This window comes from Lepidochelys olivacea (assembly GCF_965140295.1).
Source record: "Lepidochelys olivacea isolate rLepOli2 genome assembly, chromosome: 8".
NCBI lineage: Eukaryota > Metazoa > Chordata > Testudines > Cheloniidae > Lepidochelys > Lepidochelys olivacea.
Genome location: NC_140418.1, coordinates 22051669 through 22072184, shown reverse-complemented (window position 1 = coordinate 22072184; position 20516 = coordinate 22051669). Strand labels below are relative to the sequence as shown.

At 54.8% G+C, this 20516-nt stretch overlaps 2 protein-coding genes across 2 annotated transcripts; one reads left to right on the top strand and one right to left on the bottom strand.

Annotated features, from left to right (window-relative positions):
- The first annotated feature begins 3846 nt into the window (after positions 1 to 3846).
- Positions 3847 to 7632, top strand: IL17B (interleukin 17B). The gene is made up of 3 exons (XM_084637538.1): positions 3847 to 4053; positions 6459 to 6793; positions 7282 to 7632. The coding sequence occupies exons 1-3, from the start codon at positions 4033 to 4035 to the stop codon at positions 7541 to 7543; spliced, it is 618 nt and encodes a 205-aa protein (XP_084493664.1). The 5' UTR covers positions 3847 to 4032; the 3' UTR covers positions 7544 to 7632.
- Positions 7633 to 10329: 2697 nt separating this feature from the next.
- PCYOX1L (prenylcysteine oxidase 1 like) lies at positions 10330 to 19696 on the bottom strand. The gene is made up of 6 exons (XM_084637537.1): positions 19339 to 19696; positions 17844 to 18050; positions 16910 to 17084; positions 16471 to 16682; positions 16103 to 16243; positions 10330 to 12277 (listed from the first exon to the last, which is right to left on the bottom strand). Exons 1-6 carry the CDS (start codon positions 19457 to 19459, stop codon positions 11619 to 11621), a joined length of 1515 nt encoding a protein of 504 aa, XP_084493663.1. The 5' UTR covers positions 19460 to 19696; the 3' UTR covers positions 10330 to 11618.
- Between the last annotated feature and the right edge of the window lie 820 nt (positions 19697 to 20516).

Below are 20516 nucleotides of genomic sequence, written 5' to 3'. Positions count from 1 at the left end.
CTAAGGACAGCTGCATTGTAGTGGGGGTGAGTGATGCCTGTAGACACCATTTGTAAAGTGCTTTGGGCTCCTTCAGGAGAGGGATAGCTCAGTGGTTTGAGCATTGGCCTGCTAAACCCAGGGTTGTGAGCTCAATCCTTGAGGGGGCCATTTAGGGGTCTGGGGCAAAAATTGGGGCTTAGCCCTGCTTTGAGCAGGGGATTGGACTAGATGACCTCCAGAGGTCCCTCCCAACCCTGATATTCTAAGCACAGTGTGTGTGTGAAATTATTAGTTTGTTAATCACAGACCTGAAACATAGAACAAGAACCCAGATGTGGATCTCACCATGGACTGTCACTAAATGAAGCAACAAATGGCACAGGTAGTATGCAAATTGGGTTACAGCATGGGAGATGCACACTTGACTTTCTTTCTTCACCTCTCCTCTATCTTCATTAAAATTCTTGAGCTTGGTTCTTTGTTTTCAGAAGGGTCATTTTAGCTGATTTGCATGGGGACCCCCACTTTATCCGATTTCCCTGGGGACCTCAAAGGCAGCGACAGCTTTTCCGCAGGGTGGGGTGGGAGAGGAACTGCCAGGAGGCTGGTGGCACCTCCGGAATGCTGAGTGGGCAACAGGCAATGGCAGGTCTCAGCAGAACTTTGCAAAGCTGAATGCTCCTGGCCCATGTCCTCTTCGCTCTGGTCGTGGGGCAGTGGCACCGGATGGCAGAAGCGAGTTCCCTCCTAGAACGCAGTGGTGGAGTAGCCCTGTGAGTCCATCCAGTCCATCTCCTTGCTGGGGCTGGGCTCAGCTCTGCTGCACCCTCACCCATGCCTTGTCCCATCCAGTTTTAAACATCACCCTGGGGTTTCCAACACTTTTCCCTGCAGACTCTGGGCCAACTTTGGTCCTGGCATAAGCAGCGATGATTCCACCTCAGTTTCACCTGCTTGCAGCAGGCCTACGCTTGGCCCATTCCTCTACACTGCTGCTCTCGCTCGCTCGGGTGCAGAGAGCAGCAGCCAGCACAACCCAGCAGTGCCAAAGATGAAGCCCTGGCTGGAGAGTGGTCACCAGAGCTTGCCCCTCCCACAGAGCCAGGATTTGGCCACAACCAGGAGAAATGGCCCCTTTTCTTCTTTAAGGAGAGTGGGAGAAACCACCAGCCCAGCTTATCAAATTTGGCCATGTCTGAAAAGCCCTCATTTCCTTTTCACCAAAAAAGATCAAAACCGGGTAATTGGCTCCCAGCGCAGATGCCTCTGAGCCTCTCTCATGTGTAAACAGCATATCCAAGTGTTGATACAATCCAGACTGCTGCCGCTGCAAAAGCATCCCAAGTATTCCCAAGGCGCAGATGACCACAGAGTGGCTGCAGGCTCTGGCATTGCTGTAGGAACATGCCCTGGGCAGTGGGGTGTGGAGCCTATGCCCCGATGTGATCCCAAGGCACCAGCAGTGGGTCCCTCCTGGACTCTGGTGGGGCCCATTCAAACACCTCCTCCTTAAGCGGTCTGGGACAGGGATGGTGGCAGGAGGTCTGGGGTCATATGCTGGACCCTCTAGGGGCTAGTCCCACAAGCATCAGGGTGTTAGAGACAGGATGCACTTGGAGCCAAAACCCTGAGTGCGCTGCAGCCCTGGGGACCGTTTCCCCAGTGACCTTCCTGCAGCATCCCCGATTGGTAGATACCTAGTGCTAACACCTGGAAGTTGACATGTCACCCACTGATGACTAAGAACAGCTGCCAGCCTTTGGGCTAGATAAGGGTTTGAGCCCCAGATTTCGCAGCACTCTAGATTGGGGGTGTTTGGATTCAGGCACCTGGCTCAGCCCATTAGAGGCAGAAGGACCTGCTGCAAAGTCTGGCTCTGATTGGAGTTCAGACTCTAGCGTTTGGGGACATTTGATATGGGACCCAGCTCTGTATTAACAGTCCCCTCTGCTCTTGTGTGCCTTGCAGTAAGAGAGGACTACGCAGCAGGGCCCTGGCTGGCTCTAGCCCTCCGGGGTCTGGAGAAAAGCTTGAACACGTGACCCGACTGCAGCTCAGGAACTGGAAGGCAAAGAAAAAACATGTTGCTTTGATGAAACCTCCTACCTCCTTGAAAGCTTGGGGCTGGGAGAGTCCCTTGTAGCCCAAAGGCCGCAGCCTGTGTTTTGGGAACAGGCTATTTGGGTTCCAGCCCTGCCGTTGTTACAAGGTTCGAAGCAGTTAGGGTCTGCAGCAAAGTGATGGGGGGCCCAGTTCTGTCCCAGTCCACTTGGAGCTGGGAAAGTGCTGGGGTGAAAGGTGCTTGAGGCACCTCAGCTCTTTCTTATCATTAGGGGTGTGGATGAGAAGGGAAGGTAGGAGGAGGGAAACTCCCAGGGACAGAGAAGCAGCTCACCTCTGCTCTCCAGCACCCACACTAGTCTGAGGGAGAGGGCTGTGGATGATCGCCAAGGGGTGTCAAACCATTTGGCTTTAGGACAACACCATCTTGTGGCAAAATGCAGACATGACAACTGCACACAGCAGTAGCTCTGCTGGAAACCAGACCCAGGCTTGTAGAGGGAAAGAGAACCTGCCCCACCCAGGGTACAGATTCAGGCCCTAATTCCTGGCCTGGCGGGAGCCATGGTGGGAGGGACTCCTGGCCACACCACACTGCACAACAGAGCACAACACATAGACTGATACAATTGTCATGAACACACAGCCTGCCAAGCCAGTTCCTCCTGAAAAGGGCTGTGAAGACTTCTCACTGGGTCACGCAGCCAAGGGGGTGCTCCCTCTCCCTGTGGTTAGCATTAGACATTTATCTGTCATCCAGCTCTGGGAAGTTTTAAACTCACCAACGAAGATACAGGGCAGCTTTCCATACTCTCTGGCCTGAGGCCTCTGGGGACCCCACTTCTGTCTTGCTTGTCCCCCTGCAAACAGACTGGCACGACTCTGGAGGGCTCTAGCTCTTATGCACCATGAGCATGTGTGTTTGTGTGCTGTCACAGCCAGGACGGCCCAGAGCACAGCACGGGTGCTGCTTACCGCCAGCTCCAAAGTCAGCTCAGCCCAGCCCCTCTGCCCTGCTGCTGGGTGCACAGGAAGGCTTCTGCTGTGCCCTACAAACACCTGTATTTCCCGCAAAGCCCTGGGGGAAGTGTGGGGAGGCTTTCAGAGAAGCCACTGATATGCGTGGTGGAAATGAATAATAACGCCACCTAGCCACTTCTCTGCCTCAGCGGATCTGAGGTGGCAAGGCTGGAAGGCCTGGAGCCAGCTCTCTGCACCTCTCACCAGTCAGCCCCGTACCTCTCGGCAGGAACACTGGGGCTGCTGCTCTAGGACCTCCACTCGTCAGAGAAGGAAAGCAGCTGGCCAGCCAAGCTCCCGAGCCGTGCCATGCACCAGGAGCCATCTCTCCTTTAGGACATATACTGTGCCATTAGCAGTGCAGCTTCCCATGCAGCAGGGGCTGAGCTGTGACCCCCCCACAATATCTCACACAGGCCACCGAACAGTTTCCAGATGAGACCTTCCACTAGCTACTCATCAGCTGAATCCAAACCCTTGTCCAAGACAGAAGCCTCTACATCCCGGGAAGGGCCATGACCGCAGTGTCCAGAGCCAGGACTTGAACTCAGGGCACCTGCTCCCAGCCCTGTGTTCCTGCCACTGCCCTATGCAGCCTGCACCATGCACACCACAGCCAGTCTGCATGGCATGATCTACCCTTTCCAAAGTGCTCCCAGGGGACTTTGCCTTCAGCCTGCCCCATTGCTTGGGCTGCAGGTATTTAAGCAAACACAGCCCGTGAACTCACGCTGTCAGCAAAGGGCATATGGACCATGGGGAGCCCACATTCCGCCCGCAGCACCAGACAACACCAGCCATTGTCCCTTCTGTCAACACCCGTGCTGGCACCTGGGGGAAGCTCATTGTGCTGCCAGACCCACCCCCAGGCATTGCAGAGATTAGGGGCTGGTGCTTTCCTTTTTAAATCGCCTGGCTCATCCTGTTCCTGTCACACTGCGGCGAGGAGTCTCCGAGTCACCCTCTGCCATGGACTGGGCTCCATCCCTGGTAGGTGCCTGGGCTGCTTTCACTAAACTTGGTGCTTTTTATTTACGCTCTGTTTATTAAGGGCTGGTTGGGTTTGTTTGCTTTGGAAACAGGCGCTCTGCCTGTATGAGTTATTGCTCCCCACGCCTGGCATAGCTGGGACAAAACAGCCACAGAGCCTGTGGGCTGCAGAGATTCCAGTGCAAAGGGGCCAGGGCAAGAGCTCCTGCCTGGAGAACAGCCTGCATTTAGAGAGCTCCTTTCAGCCCCAAGGATCCCAAGCACTCTGCAAGCTAAGACACATGTAGGAATCATGGCACCCAGCAGTGAAATGCAGCCACCTCTGGGGTGGGGCATGGCAGCTGTTTATCTGGACACAATGTCACGCCCCACGAGTTTAGGGCAGGGAGTGAAGAAGACTCCTGTGTCCAGCTGCAACTGGGGACTATATGTAGAAACAGTGGCTTCGTTTGCTGTTGGGAAGCCTGCCCTGCCCTTTAAGGATGGAGCAGGCTCCTGCAGGGAGAAGCGTGAGAGACATTGCCACAGAGCCCTGCACTGTGACTGGGCCGGAGACAGGAAGGGAGGGAGCAGAGGCGAATGGCCAAAGGGCAAAGCACTGGCTCACAACAGGCAGAGGAGACACAACTCAGGTCATGGACTGTGCCTGGAGAATGGAATCTTTACAGGGCACAGGGCAGGTACCTCAGTAGCCCAGTCCCTGGGGGCTCAGGTACTCTGGCAGCCCCCTACCACCCCATGGCCATGTACCACCCCCTACAGCGATGCAGCCACCTCTGGGGTGGGGGGCAAATAGTCCACCCAACAAAGTACAGCAGTAAGCTAGGGAGGGGAAGGGCATTTTAGACAAGGGGCAGGGGGGAACAGAAATACCTTCTCCTAGCGTGGCTATAACACCCCTACACAACAAGCAGGGACAGGGACTGAGGGGCTAGCACCGAAGACACAGGAAACTGCACACAGCTCACTTTGTCTACCTCTGAGAGATGAGGGCTCAGTCAGCCTCCCCTGGGGGTGGGGGCGCTGGCCCTATCAGGGTTTGCACTAGTGGCTCCAGAGGGTCGGAGCATCCCAGGCTAAGCCTCCACTCAGAACGCTGCAGCGGCATAGCGCTACAGCGTAGACACGTACTGCAGCGATGGGAGGGGTTCTCCCGGCGTGGCAGCAAATCCACCTCCCCCCCAGGTGGTGGCTAGGTCGACAGAAGACTCATCCGTCGATCTAGCGCTGGCTACACCGGGACTTACATTGGTTTCACGACGTGGCTCGGGGTGTGGATCCTTCACACACGCAAGTCATCTAGCTGAGTTGATCTAATGTTCTGCTGTAGATCCGCCCACCTGCAGATACAACACCCAGAATCCCCCTCCCCACTTTTCATGATGACAGGCGGCCCACTAGAGATGCCATCAGGGTGGGAACTGCAGATGTGCACCAACACACATCCCTGTGGCACGGCCAGCCTTTGGCACAGCAGTGCATTCAGGACTGACTTTCCATGGTGGGTTTATCTTTTTGCATTTCACCGGCGAAGCTAGACTGGCTGCTGTTGCTCTATAATCATTTCCTCCTCCAGGTCTCTGCCATGCCAGCCCTGCAAACAGTGGCTTAGGAAATAAACAGACCAAAGCTCTGTTTGCCTTGGCCTTAGGGGAAAAACACAGAGAAACCCTTTCTATCCCATTAATAAACCAACCTGACATGGGGGCTAGTCCCCTCCCCCGGCCTGTCCAGCTTACTAGGGAGTTTGTCCTGACTTTCTGCAAACGGCCTCCCCCCTACATCATTGCAACACTCAGGGCACTTGCAACAAGCAGCTATTCAGCCAGCCTAGCTTTGGAACTGCCACCATGGGGCTCTCCCCACTAGCAAGCTGGGGACGCTGCCAGCTGCTGGTAACTAGAAGCAAGGCTGAGCCAGCCAGCCGCCCCATGTACCCAGCCAGCACAGTGGGCACCTGAGGCTGACACCTTACAGGATGTGCCTACAGGAAACGCCACCCCAGGAGCTTAGATTTCACAGGGCAATCTCCCCACAGACAGATCGTTGCTGGAATCCCCGCCTGCAAGCCTGTTACAAAGGAGAACCTGTCTTATTTGCCCCACTTTACTGAAGCAGAGAGGTTGAGAGCTCACCCAGAGTCACCCAATAAGGCTGTGGCACTCAGGAATGGAACACAGGAGTCCTGCTGCCCTAGTCTGTTTTTACCACTAGACCCCATACTGCCTCCTCGCACTGATGCCCCTCTGGGACTTTCCAGCCCTGGTAGGTTTGGCAATTCCTATGATAGAACATTGTTCCCTTTGAACATAACCTCCAAGGGCCCCAGCCCACCATGAGCTGGGTGGAAGTCCAGTGCTGGCCAGTGCCTGGAGAGTCATGCCCTGTCCTGACTTCCTTCTCAGCTTCTCTTCTGCGCGCTCTCTGTCTCCTTCGCGTGGGCTGCTGCCACCGAACCCAAGCACCAAAGCAAGGGAGCGAAAGGAAAGAGGAAAGGACCAGCTAGGGATGAGGTCCAGCTGCCGGAGGCACAGGTACCTGGCCCCAACCGCGTGCTGAAGGGGAACTCCATGGCCTCAGCGGCAGACAGCCCCTACACCCTGCTGGAGGATTACGAACAGAGCATCCGGGAGATGGTGAGCCAGCTGCAGAACAGCTCGGAGCCAGCTGACAGCAAGTGCCAGGTCAACCTGAGACTCTGGAGGTCCAACAAGAGGAGTCTGTCTCCGTGGGCCTACAGGTGAGACTGCCGGGCAAAGCGCTCCTGGGGACTGGCACTCCCAGGGCAGGGCTCTCGCACCACAAAGGAACAGGGCAGGGCTCTGCTGTGAAGGAAACCCCACCTAGATACTCACCTGTGAGCCCTAATGGGCACTAAGTGGGGAACCCCTATGGGTGCTGTTCCACTGGGTAGTGATTGCACTGGGTGAGTGATCTGCCTCCCTGAGCATGCATGTGCCCATTGCCCTATACGAACCCATTCCCCCAGGTGTGGGCATTGCAACATGGGTGCCCATTAATCCATGCACAGGCAGAGCCCGGTGCAGGCTCATTTCTCCATGTGTGCGTTAAAGTGGCATGTATTCCCCCTTTCCGCGTGCAGGCGCTGTCCCCTCACCAACACACACTCGTCCAAGGCGCCTCCGTGTGCAAGTGGCCTGCACTCCTGCCCGCATCCCTGCTCTCCCCTATAGGCTCCGTCAGCCTCACGCTCCCCCTCTTCTCTAGTATAAACCACGATCCAACGCGGATCCCAGCAGACATCCCAGAGGCGCAGTGCCTCTGCACCGGCTGCATCAACCCCTTCACCATGCAGGAGGACCGCACCATTGTCAGCATCCCCATCTACAGCAAGCTGCCCGTCCGCCGGCTCCTCTGCCACCCCCCTGAGGGCTCGGGAGCCAAGACCCGCAGGAAGAAGAAGAGGTGCCACAAGGAGTACAAGATGGTCATGGAGACCATTGCTGTGGGCTGCACCTGCATCTTCTGAGGACAAGAGGGACCTCTCACCCTCACTCCATGCTGGCAGCACCAAACCCCCGGCCTCTGTGTATGGACACCAGCTCCCGTCTAACCAGCCTCCTCCACTTGCTGGATCCATTTGGCAAAGGCCCCAGCCACTGCCCACCAAGCCTCTCCCGCAAGGAGAGGTGGTCAAGGCACAAGCACTGTGTGTGTGTGTGGTGGTGGGGGATCTGAAGCAAGGAGGCAGCTGCTTAGACTAGAGATGGTTTGCTCCTTTGCACCCACATATCCCTATCCGGCCTCCAGCATGAGCAACTGCCACAGGGCCCTGCTCTTTGGGGTGCCCAATGTGCCATGCCAGCTCTACAGCTTGCAGCGGGGCCCTGAAAGGAAGGCCATTCTGCAACCCTCGCCCCAAGCTAGCTCAAGCAGAAGAATGTGGGGGAGGGGGAGATGGAGATGGCTGCTATCCAGGGCTCCAAGGCTGCCACTCCCCATGCCCCTCAAGACAGCCCCGTCGGCAGCCGCCTGTCACCTACTCCCCTTGCTCAGCAGCCACTCAGTTCTGAGGCTCGCGTCCACGCACTCGCATTGCTGCACAGCCTTTCAGGCTAACTGTCCCACCAAGCCCGAGGGGCCACCCCTTCTCGCGGCCAGGCAGCATGACCAGAAGGGAGGCAACATCTCATGGGCAGGTCCCGAACCACCTCAGGCAAAGAGGCCAGGAGAGGCAGCTGCTCCTGGCCTGATTTCCCCCTGCTGCTAGGATGGGGCGGCCTATTGCTCCCAGCAGCGCCAGCACAGGAGATCCAGTCTGTGGCCAGGCTAGCCCTACAGACGCCCCAGGTCTGCGGGGGGGGGGGGGGGCGCTTGTATTTGATGGTGAGTACAATGCACGCTAACTCCAGCTCACTGCAGCCGATTCCACAACTCTCTGACCTGGTTAGGTATTAGTAAGAGCACAAGCCAGGGCTGCTGTGGGCCACTGCCAGCAGCTGATCATTGGGATGGGGGCACAGCTGCTGAACATAAGCCCCCGGCAGCAGATGCTGCCTTTGAAATTCCAGGCGCCCTGGTCCCTGCCACTCCTGTTGGGCTGCACCCAGCTGTGAGGAACGTGCCTTATCTCAGTGCCACCGGGACCGGTCCTGGCCTCTCTAGAAACACCTGATAGTAGGGTCCGGGTTGGAGCAGGAAGCCTGGCTGGCTGCCAAGGGCCTAAGGGCTTCTACTGCCTTCCAAGGGTAGTGTGTGCTAACAAGTGGGAAGCCCACCATAGAAATCACCCCTTGGGGAGGGGCAGTGCTTTCTAGAGAAGGCTGCCACGTCTACCCATGCATGAAGCATACCAGCTCCCCAGGAGCAGGGCAGGAGAGGTCTTGAGGATGGGGTCAGAAGACAGCTGGGAGTGGAATGGGGGCACAGCATTAGCTTCTCACCCCAGGCAAGCCTGGGTCAGGTACAGAGCCAGGCAGCATAAGGAAGAGGCTGGTTCCTGGCTGGTCTTTGGGCACTAGACCAGGACTGCCCCTCGGCACCCTGGGAGTGTCAATCCCTCCTCCCCTGGCTGATGAGAACCCATCTCCCCTTTGCTAGTCCCTCCAATGCCCTCTGCTGCATCCACCAACAGAACAATGGCACCAGGCCCTGCTACTGCCCCCTCACAGAGCGCAGGGAGGGGACACCGAAAAACAGACTAAATCTGGCTGGGCCTAGCTCGAGAGGCAGTGTCTTCAGGATGAGCCTGAGGGGAGCTGGGCTCACTTTCAGCAGCACCATGGCCCTTCACACACACTGACCAACTCAGCTTCACAGCTGCTATTGTGTTACCCATTGTACACATGGGGAAACTGAGGCAAAGAGAGGTGGGGAGGCTTGGCCAGTGCCCTGGGCCAGGCAGTCCTAGTGCAGACCACTAGCTCCCTCTGTTTCTACTGAGGAAAGTATTTCTCCCCCAAGGAAGGGGTGACGGCCACCACCCCATCCCAGCCTCCGTCACTGTTCCCCTAGAGCCGGCACAGCAAGCAAGTCACCGACCCGAACAGCTTGGGAGCTTTAATGGGGCAGGTCAGAAGGGAGGCAGTGCCCCATGTGCCTTGGCCCTGCTGGAGCTGTGGTTGGCAGGGGGTGGGTTACACGCTCTGCTCTGTAGTTCAGAGATGGCACTGGAGGCTGACAATAAAGGGCATCCCTCACCCCAACCTGCAGGCACTGCTCCTTGGCATTTACTTCTCCAGCGCACTAGCCCCAGCTCATGGGCCCTCCTCCCGCAGTGGGGCCGGCCATTCCTCAAGGAGCCAGAAGGGAGTGCTCATGCTTTTCTTCTAGTCCTAAAAACTGAACTCCCCCCCGACAACTATTCCTCAGCCCCCCACTACTGGGGATGCTGCTGGCCAGTTTCCATCTGTTACCACAGGGCCTATCCAGCCAGCAGAACAGTCTCAACAGCTCAGGGACCACAGGGACGCTGTGGGCTGGAGGTTGAAGCCACATGGCTCTAGGCAAGGAGAGCTTTCACTAGCTCACAAGCGGCTCTCAGCCAGGGGGCGCCCCATGTCAAACTTTCTAAGCAGCATGGCCAGCCTTTCCCCTCATTCATGGGGTCACGACTGGCATTGAAATCTGGCCCAGCCATCCCTGTATGACAGGGGCATCTGGGCCAAATTTCAGTGCGTGTTGTGACGGGGCATACGGGGTCTTCAATGCTGAAGCTGAGAAATACTGCCCTGAACACCGGCTGGATATTAAGGTACGTGCTTTTAAAAGGTTTTCTAGCCTCTGCTCCCTTGGACAGCAGGATCAAAGGACTGATTTATTTCAAGTAGAATCCCCTTTATTGAAATCAATGTATTAATGGCCTCAGTTCCCTCTAGATTACATTGGACAGTCCCATTTTGTAAGGGGGTGGCTTCACGTGGTTTTTTTTAAGATTCAGGGGACATGACTCAAGAAAGGTTGAAAACCCGTCTTAGACTGAGCATCAATCCCTCTGCACCACGGAACCTGCCAAGGGCCGCCAGCTGCTACAGCGCTTTCTGAGTGTGCGTTCAATCTGTCCCCACGCATGGGCTTAGAAAGGCTAGCAAGGCCCAAAGGGGTCAGAGTTTCGCTGGGAAAGAGGTTCGGACATCATGCATGTACAGAGAGGGAGGTGAGCGGGCCTTGTGACTGCTGCAGCATTGGCCCTTCTAGCTGGCAGCTCCCTCTAGTCCTTGCCCTGCCTGCCTGTGTTTAGACGGGAGCTGATGGGCTTGGTTAACAAAGCAAGAGAGCAGCTCTGGGTGAGAAGCTGAGAGGGACCCACTGGCCAAATGGACTCACAGCACAGACATGGAGAACCACATACCTGCCGAGATCTGAGCGCTGGCTCCAGCAGAAGGACTTGCAAGGACTGATGACAACCCCAGCAGCTAGAGCAAGGAGTGTGACTGCACTGCCAGCCAGGGGAGTCCTGCACAGGAAATGCTGGGGCCAGGCAACTGCCTAGACTCAGCCCTAGTCTATAGGATAGCTAGGTCTTGCTAGGTGGGTCATACTAGAAGGTCCATATCCACCTCTGGATCTGTGCCCATGGTACATGGTCCCATAGCGGTCAGGGTCCAAGGCACATGGCCACATATTTTAGGCCCCATATCTGCTCTTGCCATCATCATATCTTACCCCTTGAAAGTCTCATAAGATCCCACACTCGAGCCCCAGAAGGTAAGTGATCAGAGAATGGATTTGCACATCCCACCTCCACCCCATCCACAGCACTGGCCACTGTTAAGGATTCACAGCCCCAGCCCAACTTAGGATCTGAAATGGGTCCTGGCTGGCAGTTCCCTGGTAATGAGCTTAGGTTCCCTTCTCACCCCTCCCTGGTGCTAGCTGGGTAGGGAGGAAGCCTGAGCATTGATGCCTGTAGCAGACACCTGGCATTAGCTCCACAGGGTGGTGCAGGGACGGCGTTACTGAAGGCAACAACATACAAGGACCTCATTGGTCAGACCCTCCCTTCCTCTCGGCCAGAAATCCAGTGGTCTCTCCCCCAACGATAAACCCTCAGCAGGCTAGTAAATGAAAAGGTTCCTGGCCAGCTCCCCAGCAGCCCCCTGGTGTCACAGTTCAGTCTTCATCTTGTGCATCAAGTCCTTCTGGTCAATCTTCTCCAGGTCCTGGTACCACCGGTTGTATGCCAGGAGTGCCACATTCTTGGCTGCCACAGCAGCCATTTCCATGGAGCTGGCCACCCACTCCACACCGTTGAGGTAGAAGAGGTTGTCGTGGAGGATGATGGGCGGGATGCTCTTGGTGGAGTCATAGTGGGGGTAGGCCTGCCATTCTGTCACCTGGACTGAATAGTAGGAGCGGAAGAGGGTCTTCAGCTGTTGCTTGTCCAGGGGCTGCTGGGAAAGGACCCGCCAGATGGCGGCCTCCTGGGGCTGCTTGCGTCGGAAGGTGCCTGAGATGTTGACAGGGCAGATGTTGTCCATGGCGTTGAAGAAGAGGTCAGGGGAGTCAGTGGTGAGGATGCTAGCGAAAGGGAAGAGCTTGGGTTCAGGGAAGCCGAAGTAGGAGGAGTTGAGGTAGCCGTGGATGACGGAGGTGATGGTGGGATGGAAGGAGCCTGGGAAGTCAGTGATGGGGGGGTCAAAGTTCTCAAAGGTGATGTTGCTCTTGCTGGAATGCAGCGGCGTGGCGATGACCACCATGTCGTAAAAGGCCGAGGCTTGGCCTTCGTCATCCTCATAGTGCACCTGGTACAGGGCTTTCCCGTCTGCAAAGGGACAGCACGGAGACTCAGAACAGCCATCAGCCCAGATCATCGTTTGCCAACAGCATCAGGTTCAGCGCTCAGGAAGGTGGGGGCACCGAAAGCACAAACCATAGCCAGGCAAAGCATTGGGCACACTCCCCACCGCCATCCTGACCTGCAGCCCACCTCAGCTCTGCCAACGCACCTCAGTGCTGACCTGCACCTCTCTGCTATTCCAGTCCGGCCCCCCCCGTACTCCCACTGTATCTCACTATTAGACTGCAACATCCCCCCCCCCCCCCATGTCCCCATTCCAGTCCTGGGGAGTCACCTGGCAGATGGCAGAGCAGTCAGGCAACACGGGATCATGGAGCAAAGGAGACAAACTGTGGCTGATCAATAAACTTTCCCATTCCCATGGCAGCAGACGGGGCTGGGGTAACAGTCTCCATCCCCAGCACAGACTGGAGAAACACCTGCTGCCACAGAGATGCCGGTATCTCAGCGCAGAGCTTTTGAGCCACACTCTAGCCTCATTTCACCCTCTGGTGTGAGAGGTCTGCACTGCAGCCTCCCATTTCGCAGCTCTCCCTCCTCATAGACCTGTCCAGCCACAGCCAGCTTGGTCTGGGTCAACAGAGACAGCCACAGCCAAAAGAAGGGCACCGGTGAAGTAGGAGCCAGTGCCAAAAAGACTAGACCAGCAATCACCAACTCATTCATTTGTAGTAATAGAAATCAAGGGCAGATGCTAAATGTGTTTGCCTGAGTACCTGTGTCCTATTAGAAGTTTGTAACCAATGTAACCAAATTAGTTTGTAGATGCTAATTCCCTTTCATGTCGTCATTGCCTTATATTATGTACAGCGTTCAGTAAACCTTAAGATCAAAGATTTGAGACGCTGCAGGGAACTAATAAGATTACGTATGTTGTCTTCAGCTTATCTGTTTCTGTTATAACGAATGATCGGCTGTTGTCTTATAGTGTAACTAGATTAACTATGTATGCATAGGAAAGAGAAAATTAACTTCAAAGCAGTGGTCCACAAAATACCTGCATTGCCTATTCTTCCTCGGAGGAAAGCCCAGCTGTGACAATTTCTGTGACGAGGCTTGTCAGCTTGCTAGAGAGCTAAAAAGAGAAACCTCTGGCTGATCGTTTCATCTCTAGTCTGCTGAACTTTGAACAGGGAAAGTTTAAGCCGTGGGACTTAGATCTTCCAAATAGTGATTTGGAATACCCTGGAAAATGCATGGAAAGACTATCAGACTTTCCATCTAACCTGCATTTGGATTCTAAACTTTTGGGATGATTCCAGAGAGACTTTTACAAGCCAGCAGATAACACCTCACTCCTATGATTCTGATCTAGGAACACTGAAAATCACTTGTATGTATACAATTCCTTAACCGTTCAATAACTCTCTTCTTTTCTTAATAAATCTTTTGTTAGTTTACTAAGGATTGTCTGACAGCATGATATTTGGGTAAGATCTGATTTATATTTTGACATGAGGGCAAGTGTCTGATCCTTTGGGATTGGTAGAACCTTGCATATGGTGAAATGGGTTTTCAGTAAGCCCTTACTACATTACACTTGGTTGTCTGGCAGGGAGCCAACGTCTGGAATGCCTAAGGGAGATGGTGTTTGGCTTTTGGTTAACCAGCGCGGTGCTACAGAAGCTCTAATCTATGAAGCTCTAATCTAATTATAGAATAAACTAGGGCTGTCGATTAATCGTGGTTAACTCAAAAAAATTAACTGCGATTAAAAAAAATGTATCACGATTAATCACACTGTTAAACAGGATACCAATTTAAATTTATTAAATATTTTAGGATCTTTTCCTATCTTTTCAAATATATTGATTTCTATTACGACACAGAATAGAAAGTGTACAGTGCTCACTTTATAGTATTTTTTTTTACAAATATTTGCACTGTAAAAATGATAAACAAAAGAAATAGCATTTTTCCATTCACCTCATACATGTAATATAGTGCAACCTCTTTACCGTGAAAGTGCAACTTACAAATGTAGAATTTTTTTTTGTTACATAACTGCACTCAAAAACAAAACAATGTAAAACTTTAGAGCCTACAAGTCCACTCAGTCCTACTTCTTGTTCAGAAAACTGCTAAGACAAACAAGTTTGTTTACATTTACGGGAGAAACTGCTGACTGCTGCTTATTTACAATGTCACCTAAAGGGAGAACAGGCGTTCGCGTGGCACTTTTGTAGCTGGCGTAGCAAGGTATTTACTTGCCAGATGTGCTAAACATTCATATGCCCCTTCATGCTTCGGCCACCATTCCAGAGGACATGCTTCCATGCTGATGATGCTCGTTAAAAAAATGTGTTAATTAAACTTGTGACTGAACTCCTTGGGGGAGAATTTTATGTCTCCTGTTCTGTTTTACCAGCATTCTGCCATACATTTCATGTTATAGCAGTCTTGGATGATGACCAGCACATGTTCGTTTTAAGAACACTTTCACAGCAGATTTGACAAAGCCCAAAGAAGGTTGTGAGATTTCTAAGGATAGATACAGCACTCAACCCAAGGTTTAAGAATCTGAAGTGCCGTCCAAAATCTGAGAGGGAGGAGGTGTGGCGCATGCTTCAGAGGTCTTAAAAGAGCAACACTCTGATGCAGAAACTACAGAACCTGAACCACCAAAAATAAATAAATAAATAAAAAATCAACCTTCTGCTGATGGCATCTGACTCAGATGATGAAAACGAGCATGTGTCTGTCTGCTCTGCTTTGGCTCATTATCGAGCAGAACCAGTCATCAGCATGGACGCATGTCTTCTGGAACGGTAGTTGAAGCATGAAGGGACATATGAATCTTTAGCGCATCTGGCACATAAATATTTTGCGATGCAGGCTACAACAGTGCCATGCGAATGCCTATTCTCACTTTCAAGTGACATTGTAAACAAAATGTGGGAAGCATTATCTCCTGCAAACTGTAACCAAACTTATTTGTCTGAGCGATTGGCTGAAGTAGGACTGAGTGGACTTGTAGGTTCTAAAGTTTTACATTGTTTTATTTCTGAGTGGAGTTATTTTTTGTACATAATTCTACATTTGTAAGTTCAACTTTCATTATAAAGAGATTGCACTAGAGTACTTATATTAGGTGAATTGAAATATACTATCTTTTGTTTTTTACAGTGCAAATATTTGTAATAAAAAATATAAAGTGAGAACTGTACACTTTGTAGTCTGTGTTATAATTGAAATCAATATATTTGAAAATGTAGAAAACAGCCGAAAATAAATAATAATGGAATATCATTTATTTAAGTAACAGTGTGATTAATCGCAATTAATTTTTTTAATCGCTTGACAGCCCTAGAATAAACCACCAGTTTTGGGGAGTGTCTACCCTGTTTCTTGCAGTCTGTCCTGTGTGTGGCACTCTCAGTGTGACCCATCCCAAGCACCCTCACATCGATGCTTTACAGTACCATGACAGCACAGGGAGAAGGCATCCACCCAAACCTAACAGGAACAAATGGGCAGAGCAGGGGGAAATGGCAAAGGCAGAGGGCAGGCAGAGGAGAAGGGAATCTGAGGCCTCTCAGCCTGCCTCATCCTGCCATCAGATCTGCTATTTTCTGCCCTCTGCTTCCCCCATTGTTCTGTTCATGCCCCTCAATCCAGAGGCAGAAGGGAAATGCACTAATCCTAGAGATACCCCTGCCCCACAGGCCCCTAGCCCTACAGACTCAGACCCCGCCCCACAGGCTGACAGTGCTCATGACAGACATACAACCCGCAATGTCAACCTCCCCCCCCAGCGAAGGCGGGAGCCAGGAGGCCCAGCTGGCTCACCTGAGCTATGCAGAGAGACACCTGTCACCTTGGCCTGGATCACGTTGGCTTTAGTTAGCTTCAGCAAACCTGAACACACCAGCTTGTTGCCACCTTCCACAGCCCACATATTGCCCTGAGCCCCTGCCAGCGACATGGCCCCTGGGAAAAGAAATAGGGGGGATTAGACTCCATTTGCAGAAGGGACGCATTTCCCCAGGACGCCTGCTCCCAGGGAAGATAAATGCTGGTCTTTGGCTTCATATGTCCCAATGCCAAAGCGTCCCCAGGTCCACGGAGCAGCACCAGCTGCCTGCTCCAAGGAGGCTCCTGGAGACTTCGCAGGGCAGAGCATGAAGACAGCACTGGCATGGCCAGCCAGGCCTCACCTGCAAAGGCGGGCACGAGCACCGACTGGCCGTAGCTGGAGCGCAAGACGGCTGCGATGACATCATCAACGAAGCGCTGCGTGACGCCCACCTCCAGCAGGGACTCGGCCACAGAGCGCTGCGTCATGTTGACAAAGGTCTCGCCGCCCAGCGAGTGCAGGAGCTCCTCCAGGTTGGAGAAGGCATAGCCATGTGCCTGGTACTTGTAGATCCTGCAGGAGGCGAGTAGAAAGGGAGTCAGGAGCGGCGCACACACCCATCCTGGCCCCTGTGCCAAGCCTGGAGGGCTAACGTGCCCTCTCTCAGCTTGGCCACCTGGTGACAGAGTCCCCTGGGGGATCGGGCATAGCACCAGGCCTGGGGCCGAGAGGCGGAAGGCCACACCCACACCCACTCCCTCCCCTCCCAGAAGCACTGGTGCTGCCGAGCCATCCCATACCTCATGAACTTCTCCATCACCTCCTCCACCCACATCTGCAGGCGCAGGAAGCTGATTCCATAGTGCCACCAGAGCCGGAAGAGGTTAAGCAGGTACCAGTCCGTCTCCTCCAGGACAAACTGCTCCCCACTGAAGATGGCGCTCTTCCCTGCCACCTCTCGTCGGTGCTTCAGGCCTGCAGAGGGTGACAGAGAGAGAAGCTATTTCACCCTCCTCTCTGAAGTCAGCCATCCAGAGCACGGGGGCCACAGGACAACAAGCCTTTGCTGTATAGACTGATACTGCTGATGGGCCCGAGTGCTGGCAACCCCACAGCAAAATGCCCCTGTGCGTGGGGCGGGGATGGGGTGAAGTGTCAGGATGTTGATCCTGCCCGCAGCCCGTACTCTTCCAAGCCCAAGTCCCACAGGGCCCCCGTCGTGCCCCTCTGCTATCCCAGTCCTGAGACCTGTGATGTCCCTCAGGACGAGGGAGTGATAGGGCTCGAGTGTAACAAACATAGAAGGCAGGTTGTTGGCCACTCTCCGACCCTGCAACTCCCTGGCCCTCTAGCTCAGAATGAGGGGCACAGCTCATGCCAGGGTCTATCTACGCCCTGCCTTGGGTCGAGCGGTCAGGGAGCAGGAGTGCCGACTACACCAGCCCTTTTTGAAGGGGATTCAGCTCATCAAGTTGGGATGTCACATCAACCTGGTGGGTTTGGCGATGCTGAGCCCCCCCATCCTCACCACACTCATGACTGACCCCTAAGCTAGGTGGAGGCCTAGGTGTCTGGAGGGGAGGGGAATTTGTGCTGCAAATACCCCAGCCCTGCAGGCTGGAGCAGAAGGTTTTTCCTGAGGAGCAGGGTCAGCACCGAGAACCTTCTCTTCCCAAACTCCAGGGAAGGGGCAAGCAGTCCCCGGGTGCACCAGATGGGAGGGGCAGCACTCACCCAGGAGCTTGACGAAGTCCTGCATGTGTAGGCTGAGCGAGTGGATAGAGGCGCCACCGCATTCGTACTGCTGCTTGTTGACGAAGATGGTGGCCAGTCGGCCCCCCTCGCTGCCCTTCTCGTATACATCCAGCTGCACCTGTGGCCCAAAGTGCTGCTGCAGGAAATAGGCCACTGCTGAGCCACCTATCCCGGCGCCCACCACGGCTGCCAGCAGGGAGGCAAGGGAAACAGGCCTGTTAGACACAAAGCACGTACCCGCAGCTTTCACCACGGCCACAACAGGAGGCTGCTTTCGCAGGGAGACGCAGCGTGTACAGAGGGGACCCCAAAGCGTGGGCCATCCCCACACACCGCACCAGATCAAGAAAGCCTCTGTCATGCGAGACCCTGGGATGGGCTTGAGCAGTGGCTAGGGCTCCCCAGGCAGCAACTCTAAGGTACTCCGCTCCTAGCGAGCCAGCAAGAAGGCTGGGATCAAAATAAAACCGGCCCCAGGCCTGGGAAGGGCCGAGGAACCTGAGTGATGGGAGAAACTCCATGTAAGGGGACAGCAAGGGTCAGAGGTGTCCGTTACCAAACGCCAGACACACTCAGTGCGACAGCAGAGTCAGCGCAAGCATCAGCAGCCCGAGGGTCTTTCCTATCTAGAGGCTAATTCAGCTAAACATCTGACTGGACACATGCCACAAACCAGCCCTGACCTGGGGACGGAGGGGAGCAGACAGACACAGGAGCAGACCACCACCTTCTGGGCATGTGTCGTAGGTCAGCTGTCTGGGGGACACTCAGATCAGTCCCAATCTCCTGGCAGCTCGAGGGCTAGTTTGGCCACAAACACGACCCTTGCGAAGGGCACTAAGCAAACCCGACTCGCCAGGTCCGGGGCACCCTAGCCCCCTGAGAACTGGAATGCTCCGAGTTATTTCTTCTTTTACCCCCCAGGTGAAACGAGTGGATTCAGGAGGAGAGAGAGAGACACGCTGCCAGGAACCTAGCACAGCACAGGCGAGAGCTGGGCAGGTAACACTGCTACCAAAGCTTCACCCACGCACCTCAGTCCCGATGAGCGGCACCCATGGGCGTAGTGCTCCCCAAATGCAAGCCTCGGGCAGGCGCAGGATTCCCCCACCCCCGCACACATGCAGCCCCATTGGCCCGGCTGGAGGTGCCCCGTCCATACAGAAGTCAAACTAGGCCAATGGCTGCACCCCCTCCCCTGACAGGCGAGCACTGAAGGCCCACAGCTCTGCAAAGCTTCACCACCCGGACCACAGCAGCCCTTGTTGGACCTGCTGGTGCCCCAGAATCCTGGCCCTCAGCACCCCGCTGTTCTTCCAAGGCTGGGTTCTCCCCCCACCCCCATTGCCAATGCCTCTTCGGCCCCTGCCACTCCTTGGCCTCTTCTGATCAGCGGCTCCCCCCATTCATCTTTTCTATTGTCCTGATCTCAGTCTCTCTCCTCCATTCTCCAGCGAGGAGGAGCCGCGCCTACCTATTTTGCCAGGCGGGGCATCCCCTGCTGCAGCTGAGGAGGGACCTGCCAGCAGCACCCCCAGAGCGACAGCTGAAAGGAGCCGCACTGCACAGGGCAGCGGCTGCAGCTCAGCCATCATGGACGATGCGGGGGGGAGCAGGAGGCTGCACCAAGCAAAAGAAAGAGAATGCACCAATCCAGCGCGTGCAATCAAATCATCGCCAGCCACGCCGCCCCCGGGCACAGCGGGAGCCGCCACACCCCAGCCGGCTGAGCACGGGGCCCTCGGGCCATCTCACGGAGCCCGCCGAAGGCCGCGGACGCCGCTCATTGGCAGCCCCGCCCCGCCCGCTCCGTGCGGCTGACCCCAGGGTGCACCAGCCCCGGAGCCTGCGGAGGGACCTTCTTAAAGGGCCCGCGCCCCGAGAGCGAACGCGCTGCCGTGCCTGCCTCAAGAGAGCGCCCGGGCCGGCTCCCGCGGCAGGTCAGCCACCAATCCCAGCTTGGGTGCCCTGTGTCTCTCTCCAGCTTGCTGCGAGCCCTGCAGAATTCACGGGGATGGAGCCGGCAGGGCCCTATCGCCATGGAACAGGCTGCTGCTAGCTAGACAAATTCACCCATGGCCCTGATCCTGCACTGTGGACACGGGGCCGTTGCAGGGGGGCTCACGGGCGGATAAAGGCCTCTCAGAGAGGGCTTTTTTCCCCTCTTAAAGCCAGATCCTGCAGCTGGGTCCCCGTGGGTGGACCCCTAAGCCCATGTAGAGCCCCGGAGAAGGCAGTGGTGCTCCCAGCTGCAGCTGGCACAGGGCTCTACCCACCCACCCACCTCCAGTTGAAAGAACAGGGCCTTCTGTTCCACTGTGAGGTCCCTTTCCCTTGTGTGCATAGTCATCTTCACCCACTGCACCGTTTGGCTTGCAAACATGGCAGGGGAACCTGCAAAATAAATAAATACAAAGTTTCCGTCAAAATTACAAAAAAGAAGAAAGGAAAAGGAAATACAGCACATGTCCGGTTATCTGAATTCCCTTGATCCCAAAATTCTAATTATTCAAATCCACAGTGCGTCCCGCATGTAACCCTCTGTTAGTTAATAGCCCTTCCATTTATCTGACTGTGTGGTTACCCAACGGTTTGGGATGACCCGAGCCCATGCGGAAAAACAGCAGCGTACTGAATGTCTTGGGTTGGGGT